We start from the raw sequence: 25,831 nt of genomic DNA on the forward strand, positions 1-25,831 counted from the left end.
GGTAATCCTATTCCCTCTCTGAACAGATTCATTCTGATTATACTGTCCCTATACATTTCCTGAGTAGAAATATGAGCAAATTAGGTTTCAGTGTGGTGTCAGTTAAGTCTGCATTTAATGAAAGTTATATATTACTACTCGCAAAGTTTACTTCATTATTTGTCAATATGCCATTTGGTGACTGTCAATTTTTGAAAAATGAGAATCATGACATTAATATTTTCTTTAATTTACTCTATCCCACTAAATCATGCCATTTTTAAGTGTAAAGTAATGTAGTTGTTCACGGTTCATTCATTCGTAAGACCTTGCACATTGCACGCAGTGTGTGGTTTGTGTCATTTCCTGATGATCAACAGCAGGCCAATGTCAGTTTACTGATGTATAAAGCTTTGGTTGTTATCACATTCCCACACTACAACAGGTACAGTATGGGTAATCTGTCCTGTTTCCAGGTCTACATTTTGGAGAAGATGTTGCTTGGCTCAGTTTTGTCAGCACCGGGAAGTTGCTCCATGCCCTCCAAGATCCATACTCTTTATATATCTATCATCTGCTGCATTTTCGATATTGTCATGCCGATATTATATCATATATATCCCGATAATCCTGTTATTTTGGTCTATTCTATACATACAAATCTAGTGCATGCCTGACCGTCCTGGAAGAAAGAACCCTCCTTTTTTGGGAAGTTTTTTCTGTATCCAAACTGAAGCAGAGAGGGTGCCGTATGCTGTACAGATTGTAAAGGCCCTTGAGGCAAACCTGTGATTTTGTGACATTAGGTCGTATAAATAAAACTGACTCGACTTAAAACTTCCCTGACAGATGCTCTAACTGCACAGGTGCTCACCTGGTTCCGGAACACCAGGGCCAGGATCCCTCCCAGCAGCTCCAGGATCAGACACAACGACAGGGTGTACATGAACTGGGATCAGACAGACAAGAAAGAGAAGAGCAATTACATACTTATATATTTATCTTTACAATCATGTTGTTTTTTTTTGGAGTTAAACTTATCAATAAACTATTAGCAGCTTTGATACAATAAGTCCTCCGCCTTTAAGCTATATCTCTTAACAGTTTGGACGCGCACCATATCCTCACACAGAGGCGCAGTGATGGTGTGTGTCATGTCCTTTCAACAGTGGCTTTTCTCAATAGGACAGCGACTAGTCAGCAATTCAGGCACCAATGTCTGCACCCTACTTTTCTAACTATGCTGTATATTTAAAACTACTTGTTTCACAAACATATTAAATTTTCTAACATTCCTCCTCCTGGGATCTGCTTTGTTTAGGGTTGTCTGTTTTTCTGCATCTGGCAACAACTGCAGTCATTTAGTCCTGTATGTGTAGTGCTGTCTGTGTTCATTTCCTCACCCACCTTCTCTTTTTATAGCCACATTTGTTTCAGCGTAAAAGGGAAGCATACGTTCACATAAGTAAACCGCTGCTGTAAACTGCTGAACTGGTTCTTGCAGTGTACTTTAAAAAGGTCCCATATTTTACACTTTTCTGGTATTTTATTTGAAGTTTTGATATCACTAAGAAGATACAGTATATTTGTGGTTTTAAGTGCCAAAAACCATTTCAAAGTAGTTTTACATCTCCTCTTGCACACTTCTTCTCTATCAAGAACAGGGGGTTCTGTGTTGGTCACCCCATCAGAAGAGAGGCTCTGAGCCTCTCCTCTGATTGGCTGACCATTTTCCAAATGATACATGGCCAGGCCAACCACAGTTAATGGATAGTAGCCAACTACTGTAGCTTAAAAAACTCACCGGTAAATGCAAATGTCAATGGTCAATCAACGCTAAAATGAGCCGAGAAGACGGTCAAATGCGGACTGAAACGCTCTGGCTGGATTTGGTGTGAAGCTATACACTGGAACCCTGGGCCTGGTTCTGGTGTATATCATCCCTGAGCTGTGAGTAAGCGAGTTTGCAGTACACAAACACATACAGCCATTATAATAGCTGGTTTTCAGTCCAAGTGTAACTCTGAAACCACATGATTTATTAAACGGGAAATTTAAAACGGCAAGATAATTGTAATCCAACGATCAGTAGAAGAATAGCGTTAAAAAGATTAAAAGTTGAAAAGATGGTTGGAGAGGCCGAACAAAACACTAATAAGACTCCTTCATAGAGATCGATCAAAAAAAACAAAAAAAACAAATAAAATTATAGCAGATCTCAGGTAAACACTCGGAGAAACCAAATCCTGCAAAGTTGAACGGTGGATCCGGGTGGGCCATGTTGGTGGCATGGCTGTGGGCAGTGACTATATAATTTATGGCAAACACTATTCTATACCTGTACAAACTAAATAGACAAATTCATATCATTGTGCATCTCTCTATCCATTCACCATCTACTGTTTATACGACCAACCTTTATTCAGAAGCTGCAGATTAAACACAAATCCTCATAGATGTGGTCACCTACATGATACGTAGGTGAAACATCTCATTCCCAGTCATGTGACGTTCTCACTCTCTTCAGTATCTTCACTCACAAACACTACTGTTTCATTATAATTGTGATGCTATGAAACAGCTTGTTATTTCCTGTCTGCTACTGCTATTAGCAAACAAGCCAATAAAAAAAAAAAGACCCAATTAGTACATTTGTGTTTGCAACTGTGAAATAATCACTAGGAATCTGTTAAATTCATACAAACTTTAAATTCTTCCTCTTCACATTATCTTTTCTCATTTAACAACACTTTCACACATTGCTTTATAGTTAAGCAATATCTGAAGAACCGGCGAATAAAACACTTCTTAAGTCACTAGAAGACACAATTTTATATAGGTACTGTGTTATGTTCCAACTATACACCCACCAAGTTCTTTATTTGGAACATCTGTACACCTGCTTATGTATGCAATTATCCGATGTGTTTTGTGGCAGCAGTGCAGTGCATAAAATCATGCAGACACAGGTCAGGAGCTTCAGTTAATGTTCACATCAAACATCAGAATGGAGGAATAAATGTGATCTCAGTGACTTTGACCGTGGAATGATTGTTGGTGCCAGACGGGCTGGTTTGAGTATTTCTGAAACTGCTGATCTCCTGGGATTCTCACACCAAACAGATTCTCGAATTTAATCAGAATAGTGAGGGAAAAAAAAACAGAAAAAAAAAAACAATCATCCAGTGAGCAGCAGTTCTGCAGACAGAAACGTCTAGTTGTTTAGAGAGGGCAGAGGACAGAAGCTGACAGAAAGGCTTCAGTAACTCAGATAACCACTCTTTACAAGTGTGGTGAGCAGAAAAGTATCTCAGAATGAGCAACACGTTGCACCTTGAGGTGGATGAGCTACAACATCAGAAGGACCACGTCAGGTTATATTCCTGTCAGCCAAGAACAGAAATCTGAGGCTGCAGTGGGCACAGGCTCAGCAAAACTGGGCAGTTGAAGACTGGAAAAATGTAACCTGGTCTGATGAATCTCTATTTCTGCTGAGGCATGCAGATGGTAGCGTCAGGGTTTGGCATCCACAGCATGAATCCATGGACACAACCTGCCTTGTGTAAACAGTCCAGGCTGGTGGAGGTGTAATGGTGTGGGGAATGTTTTCTTGGCACACTTTGGATCCCTTTCCACCAATCAGTCATGGTTCGAATGCCACAGCCTATCTGAGTGTTGTTGCTGACCATGTACATTCATTTATGGCCACAATTTACCATCTTCTGATTTCTACTTCCGGCGTGATAATGCACCGTGTCACAAAGCGAAAGTTGTCTCCAACTGGTTTCATGTACTCGACAATGACTTCAGTGTACTTCAGTGGCCTTGACATTCACCAGATCTGAATCCAATACAATGCCTTTGGGTTGTGGTAGAACGAGAAATTCACAGCATGAATGTGCAGCAAACGGAGGCCCTATTGTTAGGAGTTCTTAATAAAGTGCTCGGTGAGTGTATGTTTATCTTTGGACCTTTACATTTTTTTGCTGGTTTTATAGTTTTCAAAACTGATTCATTGGTACAAATAAAAGGTGAAAATTAAAGAATTGTTTTATAACCACTGCAGCTTCATACATAAGACAATAAAGCACACAGTGAAATGACAGTGAAAGTATTGTTCTTATAGTGTGTCACTATAAAAAACAAAGAAAAAATAGAACATTTACAGACTCCTGTAAATCCTAGCAGCCACTTTATTGTTTAAAAAAAAGATGTGGTACTTGGCTGTGAGGAAGCCACTCACCACTTTCAGTAGAGTTAGATTATCCCTCAGTGAAGCCAAGACTCCAATGAATGAAACAATAAACATGACGATTCCCAGGAGGATCAGGATTATAGCTGGGGCCAAAAAAACCCCCTCCAATGTCTTGTAGCGTTGTCTCTCCACCTCAGCATAGATGCCAATGGCCAGGATGAATCCGCCTATTAACTTGAAAAACAAAGTAGAAGAATATTGCATGGGTTAGTCATCAGCTTGAACATAATGGGAAAAAGGCACAATTTTTTGGAATTCTGAATTCATACAGTTTCAGCAGCTTTAAATATGACTACAAGAACATGTAGTGAACTGAGGAGAAAGCCTCATAATTGTCTCTACTCTGCTAGACCAATTACAACAAATTAAGTATATATAGGGAGCATTGGAAGAGGAAAGTCATGGGGTCACCAGGTTTCATGATACAGGTATAAACCTTGTTTAATCTTCCATGGACCAACTTTAACAAATCAAAAACTGACCTCTCTAAGCACTGGCCTGTCTGTAGGAATCTCTACAGCCCTGAGAGTATTAAACTTCTGCCAGTTAGCCCACACAGCCTAATTAGAGTCTAATCATAATATGCATTTTCACCAGACTGGAGTGGAACTGCAGTAACAGATATTACAGTTTTGTTATGGTAAATGACAGATTCTTTAATTAGGTTCTCTGAAGCACTTTACTTTGGGATATAGTGAATCTACTGGGAACAATCAGTGATGTCTGGAGTGTGTACACACACACACACACACACACACACACACACACACACACACACACACACACACACACACACACACACACACACACACAGCCTTTTCTCTCTCTCGATTACTCCAACATAATTCAATAATCAATTCAGGCCTGACTTTAGACTTTTGAAGAACTAATAATGCTGCGAAGCAGATAATCTGTCTCGACTGTGTACACAAACACACATTGACACACAGACTTTTCTCCATTACACACACACACACACACACACACACACACACACACACACACACACACACACACACACACACACACACACACACACACACACACACACACACACACACACACACACACACACACACACACACACACACACACACACACAGACCTCAGTCCCTCAATTTTGAAATATAATGCATCTGTCGATCCATTTCTCTATATGGACAAAAGACCGGATTTTGTCAGTGGTGGCTGCATACTAGACTCTACCAATCTATCCAGGGGTTTAAGTGGGCCAGAATGATCCGGACCTGCTTCCCGGCACCTTTGATTTAATAAGTAAATAAATCTGACTGGCACTTTCATACATAATAATGTGGGCTGGTGGAAAGACCACCTAGCCCTGTCATTCTCTTTATCGGCCCTCTTTGTATGCCTGTCTTTCGGGGTTCGCATGAGAGCTTGTTCCATTGACAGAGCTCACTGACATACACCCTTCTGTTCAAATGGCATTAAATTTTTTTTCAATAAATCTAAAAAGGACAATTTAGAGGTCTCACAAAAGGTCAACAAACGTCCAATTAAAGGGGCTAAATACAGTATAATTATAACAAAACTTAGTTGCATTTTTTGAAAACTGATATAATCAGCCCCATAATGATGGTTGCATGTCTTTTTTAGTGTTCAAATAGCAGTATACAACGACCAACTGCCTAATTGGTGTTTGTATGACAGAAATAAAAGTGGTCTCAACAAGTGCTAGAAGTGCTAAGTATAGCCATTAACGGATGCTAATTGCATGCTTTCTTCTCAAACATATGTAAACAGGTCAGCCACAAGTGACTCCTCCATTTGATACGAGCCCTCTGTTTTAATAAGCCTGGGCTGCATGGTGAGATATTCAGTTTAAGCCCGCAACTGAAAACTGGAAGAATCCCGCCACTACTAAGCAGCTATACACCACTCCCGACTAAGTGAAGATTTTATGAGATCTAGGCTCATTTACATAGTAATTCAAACTGTTAATTCTATCCTTCCTTCAAGCTGCTGTATGTAGGTTTTTGCTATCGCTACATAGCCAAGGTTAGCATTAACAGCTCAGTCATCATTGCGTTTACAAGACAAAATTCCTGAAACCTTCTCTCCACTTTTCTCTCATAGATGGCTAAGGGCCCTGGTTTTGTAGTCGTTTGCAAAAAACTTATTTTGTTTCCACTTTGTGACCTCTGCTTCTTCTACTCTGTTTATTACAGCCATGCATACCATAGCCTATACTGCCACTTTCTGACAACACCATGCAGCCTAGTTCATTCACTCCCAGCCAGTTCATGGAAACGCACCTAATTTGCATTTTCTTTTTTTTTTTTCTTCTTTTTTGCAAAATTTTAAAAATTTGCTTTAAATTTGTGTGACAATTACATGGAAACGTGACTAGTAGTGGTATAACAAGTCGGGATGGGTGGGGCTGGTTGGTTAGCATGCTAACTTCAGTAGAAGGAAAGAAGTGATAGAAAAAGCGAAAGCAAAATAAGAGTTAAAATAAGCATTGCCTCCCACTCCTGGAGGCAGCTCTTGGCAGGTAAAGGACTGAAGTTTGATGCTGAACTTGCAATGTTTCTTCTTGACTGGTAAGTAGACAGCGGTTATTGCTTACGTTGGCTATGTAGCTATAGCAAAACCATACAGCCATACAACCATACATTTAAAATGACCAGATCACCTTTAAAAAGGTCAATTTAATTAACTTATAACAAATCTTCTGGCAAATTTAATAATTGTTTCACACTGATCTTGTTAACAGTGACAAGAGTTTAGACAAACCTGAGCTCATTGCAAAACAGATGAACAATCTTGATTCTTAAGTCAGAGAATAATTTGCAGACTATCCAGTCAAGTGTGATGTGTTTTCCTTAACTCATCTGCATTTCTTCAGTGTCAGATTAATGTACACTAGCATTTGCAATCTGCATAAAATTAGTGTGTGGCAGCAGCTACTATCAGTACGCAATTAGCAACAGCGACTGACAGTTCCTACAACAGACAGTATGAGAATAAGAAAACCTCAAATGGTCAGTTCACTCAACTTACAAAGACAAAAAAAAAAGACATATTTTTTCCACTTAGCTCTAATATTATCTAGACATCCAGATAGTTTTGGTTCTTTCTGCTGAGGTTTTGAGATATGATATTGTTGATGCAACCCCGGTACATAAGGAGGTGAGTGGAACAAATGGAATTCCACTCAGCTCCATACATTTAGAAATAAATACTCAAAAAATTACAATAACAACAAGCACTTCCACAAACAATGTCCCAGATACAATCATTCAAAGTCCCTACAGTTCACAGTTTTCACTGGAATTATTTTATAATGACAGAAGAAGTTTGGATGATCTTTGCACCTTACCATCTTTTCAAACATTATTACTCTAAGACACAGCTGCGGGTACTAGAAAGTAAGGATGCACTGAGCAGGTTTTTACGTCTGATTTTCTTTGGCTCACTTTGAAATAACGAATTGAACACACAACAGTATACTGAACAGGCTAGCAGTGAAATCCTGTCTGCTAAAATTCAAGAATAATTTTCAATACAGCTTCATTGTGCATGGTGTTGCTACTCTTATTGTTGATTGTGAAGAAGGCTTGAGAGCTGAAATGTTATCTAGTAAAAAGAAAAATTCCATGGGATTGGGAGTTTGAGACAACTTTTCCTTTTCCATGTCAATGTATTCCAAAGACTGAAGTAGAAAAATCAATACATGACAATAAAATTGAATGAGCAAATCTGTTCCTACAATGTACTCCAGGCAAATCTAAAATTGAAAAGGCTACTTACATAGATTGAATTACTGCCAAAGAGGACATGGGCAAATGTAGGCCTGTAATGTGAGCAAGCAACTTAAGTAGTAAGAGGCCAAACACCAATGATCCATTTATAGTAACATCAATTATTTTTTTATCCTTTATGTACCCAGGAAGGGTCAAGTGAGTGTGCTTCCTTGCAATATTCTTCCTCACATGTACATCTTTACTTACCTGTAGGCTGCTAAACACAATACAATGGTTCAACAACACTGGAGCTTGTGTTTCTTGCACAAGGAACCAGAGGAAGACACCCTTTATTTATAGACAAAATATAACAACTTATTACAATTTCAATTTTTCATAGCACAGGCCAACCAATTTTACAAGACACAGCTATTAAATCATTTTAAACAATTTCCAGTGGTTTTAAACAGTAGATTGCATTTTATTTGTCTTCACACTTGCTGTGTTGGTTATTACTCCACACCAGCAGTCATTCAACAGAAAACAATTAAAAGGTGGAGTCAAAGGTGGAGTCAACCTTTTTAATTCAGAGTCACACAAAATTTCCTTGAAGCAAATATGACTTCCGAGAAAACACACACACACACACACACACACACACACACACACACACACACACACACACACACACACACACACACACTTTTAGTGCTACTGAAAAAAAAACCTCATTCTTTGACAGATTTGTTGCTAATTGCTGTCAGCAATCTGTCTTCAGCCTTTTGAAATTAAGACAGAAAACATTTCAGAGAAGAGGTGGCGTGCAGGAAGCAAAGGAAGGAGGGAAGGAAAGAAAATTAATAGTCATCTCTGAGTTCTTAAGGTCAAAGCACTGTTTATACTCCACCATGATGTTTTTTCCTTACATGTCCCTGCTTGCTGTCTGTTATGGTATCTTGCTGCAGGCTGGTCACGCGCCCACCCCAAAAAGCTCACTTCCATTCAGCCGAGAGCAAACAGCAAGTCTAAATTTCTGCCAACAATAAAATATGTCAACATTCATGAGTGATAATCTTTACAAAGAGTCTTGTTGGTTTGCGATTCACTCTGGTTTATATAAACAAATCTTAACTAAAATAGCTGAGATAATATAATAACACAGGCATCGCTGTGTTTATCCCCATGCACTTAGCTGCAGATGACTGCTAAGACAACTTCACAGTACTATTACTGTGCTTAACTAACTGCTATGGGAGCATACAGTGCTGAAACTCATCTGTATCTCACAAGGTCTTGATACATAAACAGTTATCAATGACCGACGCATCAGAGCAGTCGAAAAATTACGATAAAAGCAGCAAATGATGGAAAGAGTGGACTGAGGCAGTCAAATTCTATCTAGGTAAGGATATGATGCCGTTCAAAGATGTGGACAGCTTGGGATTTAAGACACTGAAACGCATTGGCCATTTTGAAAACAGGGTCTTTGATGCAATATTGTGTTTTAAATGGTACAAATAGATAAGTCCATAGGCTGGTTCGAGTCTGGATATTATCAGCAGTACATTTCAAAATTGTGACATGAGTTTTTTGGGACAATCACCCACCATTACATGCAGTCCCAAATTACAGGGCAGTTAGGACTGCAAGTGGTCAAAGGTCAAGGAACTGGTGTTAAACTGGTAAGTCCCAATCCTTGAAGGTGTTTTAGTGTGTTATCTGTATGAGCTACTGTTAAATAAACATTCACTGGGTAACTCAAAAGTTAAGGAAAGCAGATAACCTTGTGCAGCTGACTGAAGTGAAATGAATCCCAAGAAACAAGACGTTCTGAGCTGGGATCGTACTTAGGAAGGTTATCTTAAAAAGAAAAAAGAAAAAAAAAAAAAAAAAAAACCAACCTCCAGTTGTTTATGCATTATTCTAAGATTAAACTGACAGGAAAAAAGAAATTATCAAAAATTATCATGTCCCAGTAATCAAAATAATAACCTCTGCTCTGTCTATAAAATGTACTGTTTGCATTTATTCTCTACATATGTTTTGGAATAAAAAATTTAACTCAGAATGGCTTTCAAAGACTGTAAAAAGTTACCTGTCGTATTCTCGTCATCCGCATGTTTCGTTTTAGTTTTGGTTTTAGTCTCTGTAAAGAGGAACACCTTTGATCATACACGATAAAGCTAGATTAGATTAAGCTATTGTCCTTTTATGACTTAAATCATTTTCCACAGTAAGCAGGAAATAACTGCTGAGCATTGTTCCTCTAACATATGCTATTTTGCTTGCTCCAGCACACGGACATCCTGTCCTCTGGGACACTGAATCACTTTGAAGAACAGGTCATTAAAAAAAGGAATAAATAAAAATCAGAAAACAAGATAGTAATAGTCTCCAAGCATCTTTTTAAGTTGTTTCAAAGGTCAGTTGAAATATGAGGAGGCAGAGGTCTGGGGTCAAAAATTTGCATCAGAAATTTCTTTGGGCACCTTCCAAATAAGTTACTACCAGAGCACTCGGGTCCGATGCTTCTCTGCAATACTGCCAAAAAACCTGCCTGTTGTTGTATCATAGTCCATAGTTGTATCAGCATTTGTTTCCATCATTAATTACAGGAAATGTGGAAAAGTGTTACTGACAACACCATGCAGTCAGCTAAAAATAAGTCCCACACATCAGTTTCATGAAACATTTTGGCAGAGTCAAGTCACTGCTGGTGCCCAGTTCAGAAAACAGCGCCACTTCTAATACTGAGTGTGTGTACATTTGCTACTGTCTACATTTTGTAGAGGGTGTGACAACATGACCGAAACTACTCTTTATTCTTGACCGCATCATGCTGAGATAATCCACATTCTTCAGTGTGCTGTCTCTGTAACGTGACTGAATCTACAAGCTGTTGGAGCAAAGTAAATAAAAATTTCTTTAATCTGTTTCAGCCCTGGGTCAAGGAGGCATTCATTCTCCCTAACAAACCCGCTACTCCGCTGCACCATCCCACTCTCTGTCCCTGAATAAGCGTTTCAAACAAGTGATTTTCTTAGTGCACTAAGTGTCATCTCAGTCAGCCATCGGTCTGCACAAATACATTATACAATCAAGCTGTCATGTTGTCTATGAGAGAGGGAGCAGCTGCGGGGTTTGGCTATGCTGCACAAACCCTTTATTCCTAAAAAAACGACATAATATAAGCCATCAGAGCATCTTGCTGCAGTTATGACAAAGTTATTTCAAGGCAGATGCTCAAACAAGCGAGTCAAATCATTTTAACAACCTTTAAAAGAATAAACTGATGCATGAAAATTATTATCATTAACGTATTCTATCCATGTTTTTTGCAAGGCACAGCATCTTAAAACATATTTTAGTACTTAAAAACTTAAAGGTTGCAAAGAGTCTCTATTGCCATTGAAATATATTAGGCATTGTTATCAGGTCGCTTCTTCCGCTAAGATAATGTATGTTTTTCGTTTACTTCTTATTTACTCACTAATTCATCTAGCAAGTAAGTGTGTCGGGCAAAGAGTGCTCTTCAGGCAACACTTGTCTTCACTTGACCTCTCTACTGGAAAACACTGTCTTAGAAATAAAATACAGCCTCTTATTCTTGTAGAGATGTTTTGCATTTCTGTCGTGCAGACTCAAAATTTCCCCTTGAAGATATCCCAAAGACACAGCATATTTATCATGCTTAACTGCAGCCTCTGGGGCCTTGTAAAACAACTTTAGAGAAGATATCCATGCTAATGACACAAAGCCATGGTGCAAAACGGCCCAAAACAATAAATCATGGAGAAAAGAAGGCTTTGCAGACTTACGCCAGGCTTTCAGTAACTTAACCTTCGTCTTACCTTTACCGTAGTCCACTTAATTACAAAAAAGCGGCACTTGATTCATGCATTATTATAATTTCACATGTATGAGAGACTCCGATGCCATCTTTAATGCATCACTATCACAGTAATGAGTCCCAAATCAGTTGAAGGGTGTCTTTGCAATAGCAGTTTTTTGATGCTCGTTAAAAATTTCATCAAGCACCTGTAGACTGTGGCTTACGTTACTCTGGAGCACGTGGACAAGCATGGTGTACTCCTGACAGCGCAGGTCTATCAAATGATCCAAGTACTGTATACTACCAGGAATGAGGAGCTGCCCGGCCGGCCATTTCACTTGCTGCGAAATCCCCTTTCCCTTTTCTATTTATTTTCTCCCTATTACCCAAAGCATTATACGTATTTATTTATTTGTTTTACTCAGCAAAACCTGACACAGGCTGACAAATTAAAGCACACCCACGCACAACACAAACAGACCTAATTTTTTTTTAATCTCAGTTGGCACATACACTTTATCCAACAATATATTAGTAATAGTAAATGCCCTGCAGTTACTTATTTATTTATTTTTTGTGCTGACTTGTTTAAATTGCATTCAAACACACACTACTTCCAGTCCAGGGTGTGTGTGTGTGTGTGTGTGTGTGTGTGTGTGTATGTATGTAATGTCCTGTGTCTCCTTGTGTGTAAAAGAGAAGTATATTGCCTGAAATATCTTTGAAAACTTTACAAAGATACGCCTCCCCCTAACTTTGGGCTGCCGTGCAGATAGAATTATGTTAGTTGTTGCGCTAAAAAGGACGAACCACTTTCCTTTCTTTATCTGCTCTCTGCCCGTGTTTACCCAGTACCTATATCAGGCAGCTAAGTGTAGGGTAAAGGTGCGCAGACGAGGGTGTGGCCACCTTGTTTCAGACAGACGACTACATGGTGTAATTCCGCCCTGCCGGGTAACACCAACCCCAACAGGTCCGACACCTGTGGAAGGTGTTCACAGCTGAAGTTCACGCGAGCAAACGCTGTTCTCTGAGAAGGAAAAATAGGAGGAAGTCTTGGCTCGATCTTTCTCTCGCCATACCAAGCCCTATTCGTGTGTTTTCTGTGGAGCCGAAACAACACACAACACTGGCCCCGCTGACACACGCTCTCCTCCGGCCGGGATATCTGTCCAAACAAAGCGCACGCTCGTCTTTTCGCAAACGATAAGCATGGCGTTACTCACCCACCAGCCGATGGCATAGGAGAAGAGGATGAATTTGAGGAAAATGTAGGAACATCTCTGACAGTATCGGATCTCGTTGTTGTTGGACATGGTGTTTGACTGAGGACAGTCGTCTTCAGCGGCTCCCCGCGCTGCTGTTGACAGCACACTTCCGCGTTGTCTTCGTCACCACACCTGGAAGTGGAGTGATGGACGGATGGGAGGTTTATGGGCTGACATAATCGGGGAAAATGGGAGCGAGTCTCCACGTTATAACCATTTTCATGTTTAGTGAGGGGTTTTTTTTTTTTGGATGAATGAATGATGTTTATGATGAATTACAACTGTTTTTGACCGCTGAATCTCAAAATTGATTTTGATTGATACTCCCTCTGTCCAGGGACTTAGCCAGGAATTATTGGCTCATTATACTTCCTCTTCTTTTCCTTTATTTAACCAGGTAAAAGTCTCACTGGGATTAGGATGAAAGCCAGTGCTGGCCAAGAGGGCAGCAAAAAAACAGTGCTCCTACAACACAAGATAATCACTTCCCTTCCTCTTTTTTATTTATTTTCATTTTTCTTTTTTTTTTTTTTACAGCTGGTAAGCTTAACACAACCTAAACTGATTTTTTTTTCACTCTAGAAAGGTTTGATACACAGCGTCCGCATTAAATATGCTTTCCTTTGTGCAATCAGATACCAACCGTCCTGTGTTTCCAGGAAGTATCTCTAATTATTTATTAATTAATAACAGACATATATGAGACATGGTGAAGTATATAATCATACAGAAACATGATGAGAGAACACGGTCATCCATATTTTCAACAATTTATTTCTGCTTTTTAAGCAGGATGTTTAAAGTTTTCCTTTTCCACATACAGCAACTACTAGCACAGACTTTATGGATTAAACAGTAAGTTAACACTATATACAGTCTATGCTCAAAACATAAAACTTTGCCCCCTAGTGGTGAAGAATAGTAGCGAGACACACACAGCGGGACCCTACTAATGTGTTGTGGCCCAAAGGAGGGAACAGTAAGTGATTCCTTCAGATGACTTCCCAAAACGTGGACTTTAACAACTTTTGATGGGGCCCTTCATGCAGTATCTTTGTTAAAGCCACACACACACTCACCACCTCCTCTGTGACTGCTAAATTGAACAAGACTTTCACATCACACAAACCACACACTGGATCAATAAGATACATGCAAACACGTTCCCTAGACAGCACCATTAAAACATTGCAATGTTATGTACAAAATTGACAATTTGACCTGAATTTAGTGCAATATGAAAGCTCCTAAATCTGAAATGTTGCTGTATGGTATTTTTGAGAGTGTTTTGTTTGATTTGACTGCTGTTTAGTTAAATCATCTGAATCTCAGATTCAAACCTAGAGCGTGCAAAGTAATTATGGATATACCGCCAAGGACCACTCAAGACACTGTAGGGCCCCGATACACCCAAACGACAGGCAGCATAACAGCAGAATATGAAATATGGGGGGGGGGGGGGCAAACGTAACAATAACGTTTTAAATATTATTTTTGGTCAAAGTCACCAAACTTTTAAAGTGGGTTTTAACAGATTTGATTAGTGATTCTATACATGCGGTTTTTACATCCCAGTGACCATTGAAAATGAAGTTATGGCTCTTTCCCCCATTATTTGGATAGGGGCCTGGTCTTCTTTGCCTGATTTAATTGCCTGGGAGCGTTGCCAAGATGGCTGCCAAGTGGTGAGACTTGCATGCAAAGACTTTGCTCTAGTCAACTCTTGTCAGCAACTGTTCAGCCGAACACATGTTGGGTTGGTAGGGGGGAATTGTCTGAGTGGCTGTTCAGTCAAGGGAATCACTGTTTTCCCCTGGTTAGTGTGGTTATTCCTTATTTATCACCTCTACCTTTTCTTATCTTCTTCCATAAGCAAAAGACCTTGGGCTGACAACAGCAGTGCAAAGAAAAGTAAAGCAAACCAGAACAGTTTCAGGTTTTATCAGACATATTCTCTATTTGTATTCTGAAGTATAAAAAGTAGCTTTTAACTTTGGCAACAAATATAAATGTTTTTTTTTTTTGCTTGTCTTTCAATTATGTTTTTCTGGTATAGTAACACAGAGTAATCACTAGTCAATATGTGCAAAATGTTGGGCAGTCAGATGTAGTCTTTATGGTGTGTTCAGGTGCCACTTTTAACAGAAGAAATGAGGACGTGTGCTGTTGCAGCCATTTGTATTTGTTGGTGCTAGTCAGGGGTTGACAGGATACAGCAAATGTCCTCCCCTTTCTCATTAGGCCTTGGATAGTCACAGCTGTAACTCCTTCAGCTCAGATTCACTCAGGAGGTCACACTTACTGAGTACAGTTACGCCAGCTCGCTGGGAACCTTTCATTCCCCTGTCTGTACCCTTCAACATGCTCTTCACCAGACATCGCTGGCAAGTAAGGATTTGTTAGCATGTGAAAGTACACACATGCAGTGCATACTGTACACACACAAGAGAAAAAAAAAAGACAGAATGAGATTAGCAGTTTACTCTTTTCTGTGCAACAACATGAGAAAAAATACAGTTGATTTCCCCTGAGACGGAGGCAGATTCACACAGTGCAGGAGGGAGGAGAGACACACAAAGCGCACAACTGTAAGGAGTAACAGAAAACAAAGTGGTAGTTAGGTGAGAATACAAGCAACAGAAAGCACAAGAAGAGATATAGCAGTAGGAAAGCAGGCATGTTGCTACACATTGAAATGTGTGATGTGAAATGTACACACTGTGAAAGTACAGCAAGTGTACATATGAGTGTCCTTAGTGGCACCTTATGGTGCGATAAAAAGTAACGTACATGTTTATACTGTATATCTCTTTTTAAACACACATAAACTCAGTATATGTGTTTCATATGAAGAGGGACCGGGCCGATATACACAAACACAGACCAACAAATGCCCCCTTCACAACACAAATACTGTACAAAGCAACAGGACACGCAGACGCGGGCGGACTTAAATAACACAGACATATTTTAAAACCTTTATTTATGTTCACATTCTTAAACCAGCAGCACATAAACGCTGACTCATCCGATCTCTGGGGACGACATTTAAGTGTTTTGTCGTGTTTCAGAAGCCATTGCTCGACGTAACAGAACAGCAGCAGCTTCTCTAAATAAAGTAAGTGACTGCCAATGACTGCAAACACAGCCCCCGCTTTCAACCCGGCAATCAGTTCACCTCAGATAAATTCCCAGCCTGTGGGAAACATTGCAGTTGAGTTAGATATCAACAATGTCACTCAACAGAACACCTCTTTGCTTTTTCATCAAGCAACAGAGCTTGTTAAATGAGAGTGTTATCAACAGCGAACTAATGATGAATATTGATATTATGCTGATTGTGTACAGCTTAGAAGTACAAGAAAAACATCATGCACAACCCCAAAAAGGTCCACCATGGGCTGGAAGGACTCTGCTCCAAACCCAACCAGGGGGGGAAAACGGAGATCTTGGAGGGGCTGTATGAGACAAGTTGCTGCAAAGAATGGAGAGACTGCCAACCATCTCACAGGACCAGCACCAAACCTCCACGCCCGCACTGTAATGAAGTTTGACCTCTTCAGTCATTTCAAAACCCACAAAAAGGACCCCTCAGGAGGATAATCTGACTTGATCCTGAATGATTGCAGGTGATTATGCGGGTTGGACACCACCACTACAGGAATGGACCCCAGGATTTTTTGGGAGTAAAAAAAAAAACAAAAACCAAAAAGATTACGTAGTATTTATGAAATTGATTCCAAACTCCATAAAAAAAGCATATTACTCACACCCTAATCATGCTTTTCATGGAGTTCTTCACAGCCAACATCTCCTGTTTTTTGGATTTTCTCACATTCCCTCTTTCATGTCAACACGCTAACAGATGTTTTTGCAACATTTCATTTTACAGCTGAAAACCAGAGTGAGGGCCAGCGCTAGTGTTATCCTTTCTTTCATTCACTCTCTCCCTCTCTTTACCTGTCTCCCCCTCTGTACGTCGAGTTGGCGCAGCTCCACGCGCACAGTCGCGTGCCTGCTTATATGTGCATCTCCGTCACCCTCTGAGGCTCGCGCCGTAATAAGCAACTTACACATTCCAGGAGAGAGGGGCAGAGTGTGTGTGTGTGTGTGTGTGTGTGTGTGTGTATATATATATGCGTGTGTGAGAGAGCGGGAGAGAGGGGGCAGCGACGTCTCCGTGGATTATTGGATGGGTCTGGTTTGTCCGGTACGCAGAAGGAGTCCAATTTTCGGACGCAAACAGCGATGGATTGGACAAACTGATGTCAAAACTGACTACTCAATAGAGAGGTAAGACAGATGAGAGCAACAATTTAACTGAGAGTGTGCCTTATTTAGGGCTCGTCCAATCAGTGAATTCTTCACTTGCGTCTCCAAGTTACCATGTTGTTGTGTGTGTCTGCCAAATGCCCGAATTTGCCTGAATTCGTTTTGCCTTAGTAACAGTTATTAAAGCCTCTTTGTGATCAAATGTGGACTAAAAGCGGTTAGCTTTATTTAAAGCACAAGGAAACTGTTAAACCTGTTTATTATCAAAACTAACACACGCTGCTGTAATTATAAACTACCAGGAGACCCTGAGACTTGCCATGAGAGGGATACGATGCTAAATTATGAACCCGACTCAGCTGATGCTCAGCGAGCCCAAAATGCCTTCATTGTGAAATTGAAATACTTGCCATGATCACCTCAAATCTGTTCAAAAACGTTTGAACAAAATCGAATTAAAGCAGCTCTAAGGACTGTTGGCTAATGCAACCCCTAAAAGAAAAATACATGTCACCTTCAAAACATGTTTAAGAATAAAGAACAACTAAAACGGTCAACGAGTGGTTGGGTGGGTACATACTTTTGCCTATTGCCTATAGGCACAGTGGAAGAGCATGTCATACAGAGGTTATATAGCCTACTGTAGATACACGAAACATTTCTAACGTTTGCCACTGAAAAACACACACCACGCGGACACCTTTATTCAATTATAAGCCTCCTTCAAGAGAATATATCGAGTCTACCCCTCGTCAAGTCTCATTACGCACGGTGCACAACGCGCAAACAAAAACTTTCTGTCACCAGGTGAACGGGGAGAAAACATGGACGCCGAAAGTGATATTCGGCACATTGAACGAGGCGCGGAGGCCACCCCACTGCCCTTATCTGTGACCTCCGACTGGCCGGAGGACGGAAACGAGACGACTGGGAATCAGTTCCAGCAGCCCGACTGGCAGGTGGGAGAAATACAGCGAGAGGAGAAAATGAAACAGGCGTAGGTCAGAGCAGGCGCTTTCTTACTGGGGGGGGGGGGTTTACATCCAGCAGAGCCTGGAAGCGTCTAGAGGAAAGCTGGATGAAAGACGACGAAGGACGAACGAAACTGTGGACTTAGTATTCAAGTTCTATAAAAGCACTATAACCAAACCAAAATGCATGCTTTTTGGAATCGCATGTTTGAAAAAATGATGTTTAAAAGGAAAAATGTTTGAATGAAATTGAATAAAATTGAGGTTCGTTTTAATATTGTGATGGTCAGTGCCTTTGCCCAATGCATTCCTCAAATCATTTTGACAAACACTGGCAGACTGATTTGTCTTAAAGATAAAACCAGTGATTTCAAAGCCACAAATTAAGTCTTTTTGGAGATAATATTATTTATTACGTTTTAATTCAGTATCTTTTAAATGTGTTTACTCAGGCTATTACCTTGTTTGGGCAGTTTGACATTGGATTGAACTACTGCCCTTTGGACTTGCTTACTGTAACGCAGACAGTATATTTATTTATTTTTAAATTCTCTTCTTTCATATCATCTCATTTCCTCTCATCTCCTTCCATTCTCTCGGCTCCTCTCCTCTCCTCTCCTCTCCTCTCCTCTCCTGTCCTCTCCTCTCCTTTCCTGTCCTCTCCTCTCCTTTCCTGTCCTCTCCTCTCCTCTCCTCTCCTCTCCTCTCCTCTCTCAGGTGGCTCTGTGGGCTATAGCCTACTCCCTCATCATCCTGGTATCCATCACTGGGAATGTCACAGTGATCTGGATTATTCTTGCTCACAGACGCATGAGGACTGTGACCAACTACTTCATTGTCAACCTGGCCTTCTCTGACGTTTCCATGGCAACTTTTAACACTCTTTTTAACTTTGTCTATGCGCTTCACAATGATTGGTACTTTGGCCTGGGCTTCTGCAGATTTCAGAACTTCTTCCCCATCACTGCAATGTTCTCATCTATATACTCGATGGCTGCCATCGCAGTGGACAGGTAAGAAAGCTGTCTTGCGCGAAGACCATATTAAGTCTAACTTGATCTATTGACTGTGTCGCAAAGTAGAATTACATCCAAGCTAAGCTGGGGCTCTCATCCAAAATGCCATTAAAAATGAGCAAGTCAGTGCCTAAGAAACTGTTCCGAACCACCAATTAGACACTAATGAAATGACTGATCCTCAGCTCCTACAACACCTCATTTAGGAGTTGCATTGTGCAAACAGTCAAAAAGGGATGGATGACCAGTTACTGAAACAGCACTATAGAAACCATGCTGTATTAGCAAATAGCCCATTTAACTGCGACATTACTACACCATCTGTGATACATATCAGCATTTATTTCTTTATGGATTTCAATTATGGTTTATACTGTAAATGTGGTTTACATAGCCTAATGGTCGATGAGTACTAAATATTCTGAGAACTACATGTTGTCCCACGCATTTTGGTCTTTAATGGCAAATCTGGGCATGCCCAATTCCAATGTTTTTTCAACAGGTAATCCTGCAATAACTGACCATTTTCAGAGCTTCTGTGTCAGTTAGGGGTTTGTCATTTGAGATTTAACAGCAAGTCCTTGTGAGATGAGCAGTTGTTCAGATACATGAGCATCACTTGATAGCATCATCCGCTGCAGAAACTGTTCACCCGATACAGATTGAAACACTGCATGAAGGAGATATGGGTCAACAGGCAGCAGAGACACGGATGACATTAATGCTTACTGGAACATGAATGGCCAATCTGTTCTAAGTATAAAACCGTGCTTAACATTGAATATGTAAACTTAGTTACCACTTTATTTGGTAAACTTGTACAATCTAATGCTATAAAATACAACAGCTCAATAATAAATATTGTGTATGTGAAGCTTGTGTTCATTTTTTGAAGCTGTGGTAAGTGCTGGTGTTGCATTAGACCGCAGGTGTTTCCAAAGTTTACCCACCCTCATTTACATACGTGAGAGGGACTGAATGTTAATACCTTTCAGTCCTGTACAACACCACCAGTAATTATAGCTTCGAAAATGCCCATAGAGTTGAACCTACTCCTCTCTGACGCAACCTGAACATTATCAACTTCGCATGACTTTGGGTATGAGTCTGCATTTGATAGCACAGGTGCACCCAGTAAACACGTAACTGTACATACACTGCAATGCAATTGTTCCAGAGGAGAGAGTTCCATTAAAGCCTTTCATAATTCTCTCATACATGTATGACATATATGATGCGTGGCTCTCTGTGGCTCAGGGCAGGTGGAGTGATGAATGAGCCTTATGAAGGGATCAGACCAGGTGTAAAAAGCTGCTTCTAACTCGATAATTCCTCCTTATTAGTTTCCAATATGTGGAATCATCATCTTACGTCACTTTATTCAAGGCTTTTCTTTTGTGTCATCAGCTGCAACAGCAAACAGAAAACCAATTCGAATTACATTTATTATTTCTGCATACGCTTACACGATTTACATACCAAGTTTAAAGACTTTTTTGTTTCAGTTATTATATATTTTCCTTTTCATTAACGCTCCACTGAGCTTAATTTGAGGCCACACTTCTCAGTTGTTCCACCCACAACAGCAGAATGCAGTAAGAAATTACTTTGATATTTCATCTTTGATGCAAATCATTTTATGAAAGATCACACTCTGTTATAACTACATCCATAAAATTAAAAAAAAAAAAAAAAAAAAGATGCACACTGTCAGTCCTGAATAATTCACATGAATGATTCATGGCCGTAGTTGAATCATTTGACTATAATGGTGACAATACTCAGTACTGTTGCTAAGCAGATGACTTTGAGTACATTGTACGAGATTCACGATGGGTTACCAAGGCCTTCAGGATTATTGGTATTAATATCATTATTTCCTTTATTGGTATTATTCTACCTTTGCTGACACAGCTTCTCCATGACATGGTACACAGCTGCCATCAGTGGGCTGACTAGGTTGATACAGCTGGGGACATTATTTCTTTTCAGTGTAGTACATTTCTCCTCCTTAACCATGTGGATTCTTGTTCTGGCACATCAGATATGGAAACACTTGGAGTAGCTTTTATCCATGATCATTTATATATCATGTAAATGATCAGTGAGTCTTTGCTGCAGCTACTATATCTCTGTTTCATTTTTCAGTCTTTCCTTCTTGAAAGTTAATTCACTTTGTTAAAAGGATTTTTCTGTATTCAAAAAATAATTATGACACAGAGCCATATACGTAAGATATTGATAATTGAAGATATTGCATTTACTATTGGCCCTGTCAGTACACTGAATTCTGCTCCCATCACCCAGAGATGTAGGAAGGAATAAAGTATTGTGATTATAACTTTGGCAGATCGCCACGACATAATGAATGAATACATATCAATCAATACAATACAATAATGAATACTCCTCTGCCTATTGTCCACATGACTCAAAGCGACTTGAAATAATCTAGATAATTCCGAATACCACACAAAATGTAGAGCTTGTCATTTTTTGCAGCGTGATATCTCTCTGTAGAGTAGTCCCCTCTTTCATTAAGCTGATTCCCTACTCTAAGGCAGATATCAAATCAACAGAATCAATGTAGTCATCTCATGAACATTTCACACAGAGAAACATATGATTACTGTGCACAATTTTCACGTGAAAGTACTAATTGAATTAAAGGTGAAAAACCCTTCATACATCATTAGTTTGAATTACAGGTTGTTTCAATTGTGAAGCTTATTAGGTTGAGAAAAATGTGTGCTCATGAGGATTGCAGAAAAGGAAATGCCACATGGATGCAACAAACAAAAAAAACAATAGTCTTACCTCAGACTAACATGATTCTAACATGATTTCATCCATTAGCTCATGCTGTACATTAATAAACCTTTTTTTTTTTTCAGGTACATGGCCATCATCCACCCTCTGAAGCCCCGCCTCTCCTCCACTTCAATAAAGGTTGTGATCGCTTTGATTTGGATTGTAGCGATTTCATTGGCTTTCCCCCAGTGCTACTACAGCGATACAAGATTTTATAACTCCAGAACCGTGTGCATGGTCAACTGGCCTGATGATTATGGAGGAAAACATCAGCTAAGGTGAAAGAGACAGTGCACATGTCACATACATGGACATATATACATTTTGTTAGTAAACACATATATACTGCCTGTATGACAGGATACATTTTACAAAAGCATACTTACTGTAAAAGCATTTATACCATGACACCAATGACTTGCAGATCAGTATACAGCAAGTTATAATAATGAGCAAATTTTTAAAAATCTCTGAGCATTAATTTATGTGAAGGGTGCAGTTATTATATTTGGACGGTTCATGTCCTCTAGTTTGTCTTTTTAGCTCCCAAGAACTGTTTGACACTTCCTGTAAAAAAAAAAACGTCTGGATCAAAATCCATTTACTAATAACTGACTAACATTTATAATTGTTGGTTTAATGACTTTTTAAACTTCTCTTAACTTCTTAATGAAGGAGAATAATGATTTCCCCCCCCCCCACTTTATGTGCAGTCATGTCTGCACTTCTAAAAGCTGGCAAGTCAGTACATGGAGTTGGTTTAAAACTAAAGTAAGCTAATTTAGCAGCGGGCATATATCACCCAGAAGGACCTTTCACATAAATGTGGGCTCAGAACCTCAGGTTTAGTTACCAGGGACAGTCTTTAAAAGCTTTCAAAGTAAGCGGTGTTATTAGAAAATCAAATGATCAAATGGTCGTAGGGAAGCCGCGCAGTTTTTGCAAGAATAAGAGACATGTGCATTGACAAACACACACTTGAAATCGAATAAATACTAAAAGATACAACAGGTGTGAACGTACACTGACAGGCACATGAACCTACTGACATGCTTCCGCTCTTTTTTACCCTGTGCAGTTACCAGTTTTCAGTCATATTGCTGATCTACTTGCTCCCTCTGCTGGTGATGCTGGTGACCTATAGTTTGATTGGCCAGTCGCTGTGGGCTGGACACATCCCCGGAGAGGCGTCAGACCATTACCACAGCCAGATAACAGCCAAGAGAAAGGTCACACACTTCTACTCTCTTGGTGTCATAAACTGTAACTCTAATGTGTCAACCACACTATTTTCAAAATGCTCAGATAAGCTGCTCTAAATTCATCTGAGCTGAACTGATGTGACTGATTTTAAAATGAGATGAAGCTTAAACACAATGCTGACCTAAAATTGAAAATACAGCAGTACATACATGGGCCTATATATCGTTTGTCTGTGATTTCCCACAGGTGGTCAAGATGATGGTTGTCGTGGTGATGACCTTTGCCCTCTGCTGGCTTCCCTACCACATCTACTTCATACTGGGATCGTTCAACGGAGACATTTATAAACAACATTACATTCAGCAGGTTAGCAGCTGCCTCTCTGCCTGTTATTAACTCTTTTTAGTCTGAGTTACCTGTTTATTGGGCATCATGTCTCCTTTCCTTGTCAGGTGTACCTGGCCATATTCTGGTTGGCGATGAGTTCGACCATGTACAATCCCATCATTTACTGTTGTCTAAACCAAAGGTAAAAAAAACACTTTCACACCCAGAAACTCCTCAAGTTTCCGTGTCTCAAAAAAGGAAGCGGAAAGCCAACTCTCCCTTCTTTCTGCAGGTTTCGTGCCGGTTTCCGTCATGCGTTTGCTTGGTGTCCGTTCATCAAAGTGTCGGAGAAAGACAAGTTGGAACTGCAGCACACACACACCTTCAGAGTCACCATGAAACGCAGCCACTCAGCTACTAAAATCTCATACGCACACACCTCCATCAAAACAAACATCACCTTCGACCCAAACTCAGCTGTCCAAAATGAGCTAAACACAGAAAGTGACGCTTACATGCATCTTAAAGAATACACTTTGTCAAAAATATACAGTGCACACAACACACATGTGATTAACTGGCCGGATGACACTAGCTCACCAGCTGCCAAACTCTTAGAGCACAACCACTGACAACTGAAAAAAAATCACAATGAGGACATTGTTGATGTGAAGGCAACAGGGTTTTTCTATAGCTAAAACAGAGCTAACTAAAATAAAGACTAGCCAGTGAAGACAAACAAAATAAGATAGTTCCTGAGTTGATGAAGCTACGGTGACTTTCATGTTCATCAGACCTGACCTTTTTTGTTACAGAGGTATATGAATGAATGTGACTATCAAGCTGATGGATGTTTTACTGTTAATGCAAAAGTGGCCATAGGAACATCTGAAAATATAGTTATAACTGGGAGAAAATACATCTGCATACCGAACAAGAGCGATTTATTCTGGCATTGTTAGCATTTGCTGCCAGTGGGAAAGTCTGAGGATAAATCCATCCATCTTTCGTTTCTTTTACTTGATCACATTCTCCTTCCCCCATGCTCCATCTTCTAAATCCTTTTTTCCTACACTTATTCTTTTTTTCTTCCCCTCTTTTGGAAAAAAAACTGCAAACCATGACATTTTAGTGTAATTGTAAAGTTTTTATCTGTGGTTATTGGTTTTCTAATGCGTACAATGGATGAACAATCCCCTGACATCACCACCAAGCCTCAATGTTGTTGTTATCGTGGGTTTTCTTCTTTTGACTGCCCTGAACACAGGACTTCATTCTTAAAGGGACATTTTCTTCTTAATTCCTTTTCTTCACCAATCATCATGCACAAAGTGATAATTAAATTAATTCTGGTTCCTCACTTTATTGAAAAAAAAAATGTCTTTTCAACCTTGCCAGTATTCAAAATTAGCACCAAAGTGCAGGTTAGCCCCTATAGTTAGTCTGAAATTGGCTATATTGATGACATGGTACAAAAAGTAGGAAGTGACACATAAACCATGACTGTGCAACTTTATGTGGAGCAGCAGGACAACATCAACGTTTTCTGAACACAAGAAGCTCCTGTTTCTAACATAAATACAACTTTAACACAATAATTTATCATTACACATTTTAGAAGGAAAATCATTCTTGAATTTACCTTATTTCACAGAATCTGCTGATTCTTCCCAACATTAATTATACTTTTAGCACAAATCTATTATTGTACAGTACAGTCACATAGTGTGTGGTCATGCAGTTTGGTGCTCATATATTGTGATTTCACCAGTTCAAGTGTAAAATTTTTCATGGTCAGTGTACATTAGTCCGGATTATAAAGTCAAAGTGTTGCTACTTAAAAGAGTCTGATGTGAAATGTAACACTGGCATCCATTGAGTAGATTAATGTAAAATATGCTAATGAAGTGCAAATGTAAATATGCAACTTGTGTGATGGTTGCACATTTACAGTCAGGGCATGATGCTGTAAAGAATATAGCCCGTCAGCGTTAACATTTCAGAATGTAGTAAAAACCTTTCGGTTCTTTGTAACAGCTTATTAACTTGTAACATACACATGGTGATGATATGAAACATCTGCATTTTTTAGAACAAAAAAGTCAATAATATGCTTAATAAATGTGACAACAATAATAAAATTGCAATGCAGAAAGTATCCAAACACTTTTTTTTGTATCCTGGAGTGAT

General features: G+C 39.6%; 2 protein-coding genes across 3 annotated transcripts in view; one reads left to right on the plus strand and one right to left on the minus strand.

Annotated features, from left to right (window-relative positions):
* The window catches only part of tspan15 (tetraspanin 15), a 32,965-nt gene extending 19,743 nt beyond the window's left edge, over window positions 1–13,222 (minus strand). Inside the window, exons 1-3 of one of the 2 annotated variants that reach the window (XM_040115820.1) lie at window positions 13,000–13,222; window positions 4,223–4,408; window positions 854–928 (exon numbers count right to left, since the gene is read on the minus strand). In XM_040115820.1, the coding sequence (XP_039971754.1) occupies window positions 854–928; window positions 4,223–4,408; window positions 13,000–13,089 (351 nt within the window). In that variant the 5' untranslated portion in view covers window positions 13,090–13,222. The remainder of the gene's footprint in view (window positions 1–853; window positions 929–4,222; window positions 4,409–12,999) is intronic. The other variant, XM_040115902.1, reaches the window with a different exon arrangement.
* Window positions 13,223–17,208: 3,986 nt separating this feature from the next.
* Window positions 17,209–25,830, plus strand: tacr2 (tachykinin receptor 2). The gene is made up of 8 exons (XM_040115694.1): window positions 17,209–17,334; window positions 18,121–18,272; window positions 19,002–19,297; window positions 22,195–22,389; window positions 23,190–23,340; window positions 23,561–23,680; window positions 23,767–23,843; window positions 23,934–25,830. The coding sequence occupies exons 2-8, from the start codon at window positions 18,138–18,140 to the stop codon at window positions 24,271–24,273; spliced, it is 1,314 nt and encodes a 437-aa protein (XP_039971628.1). The 5' UTR covers window positions 17,209–17,334; window positions 18,121–18,137; the 3' UTR covers window positions 24,274–25,830.
* The last annotated feature ends 1 nt before the right edge of the window (window position 25,831 follows it).

The sequence above is a fragment of the Xiphias gladius genome, chromosome 1, assembly GCF_016859285.1.
Source record: "Xiphias gladius isolate SHS-SW01 ecotype Sanya breed wild chromosome 1, ASM1685928v1, whole genome shotgun sequence".
Classification (NCBI taxonomy): Eukaryota; Metazoa; Chordata; class Actinopteri; order Istiophoriformes; family Xiphiidae; genus Xiphias; species Xiphias gladius.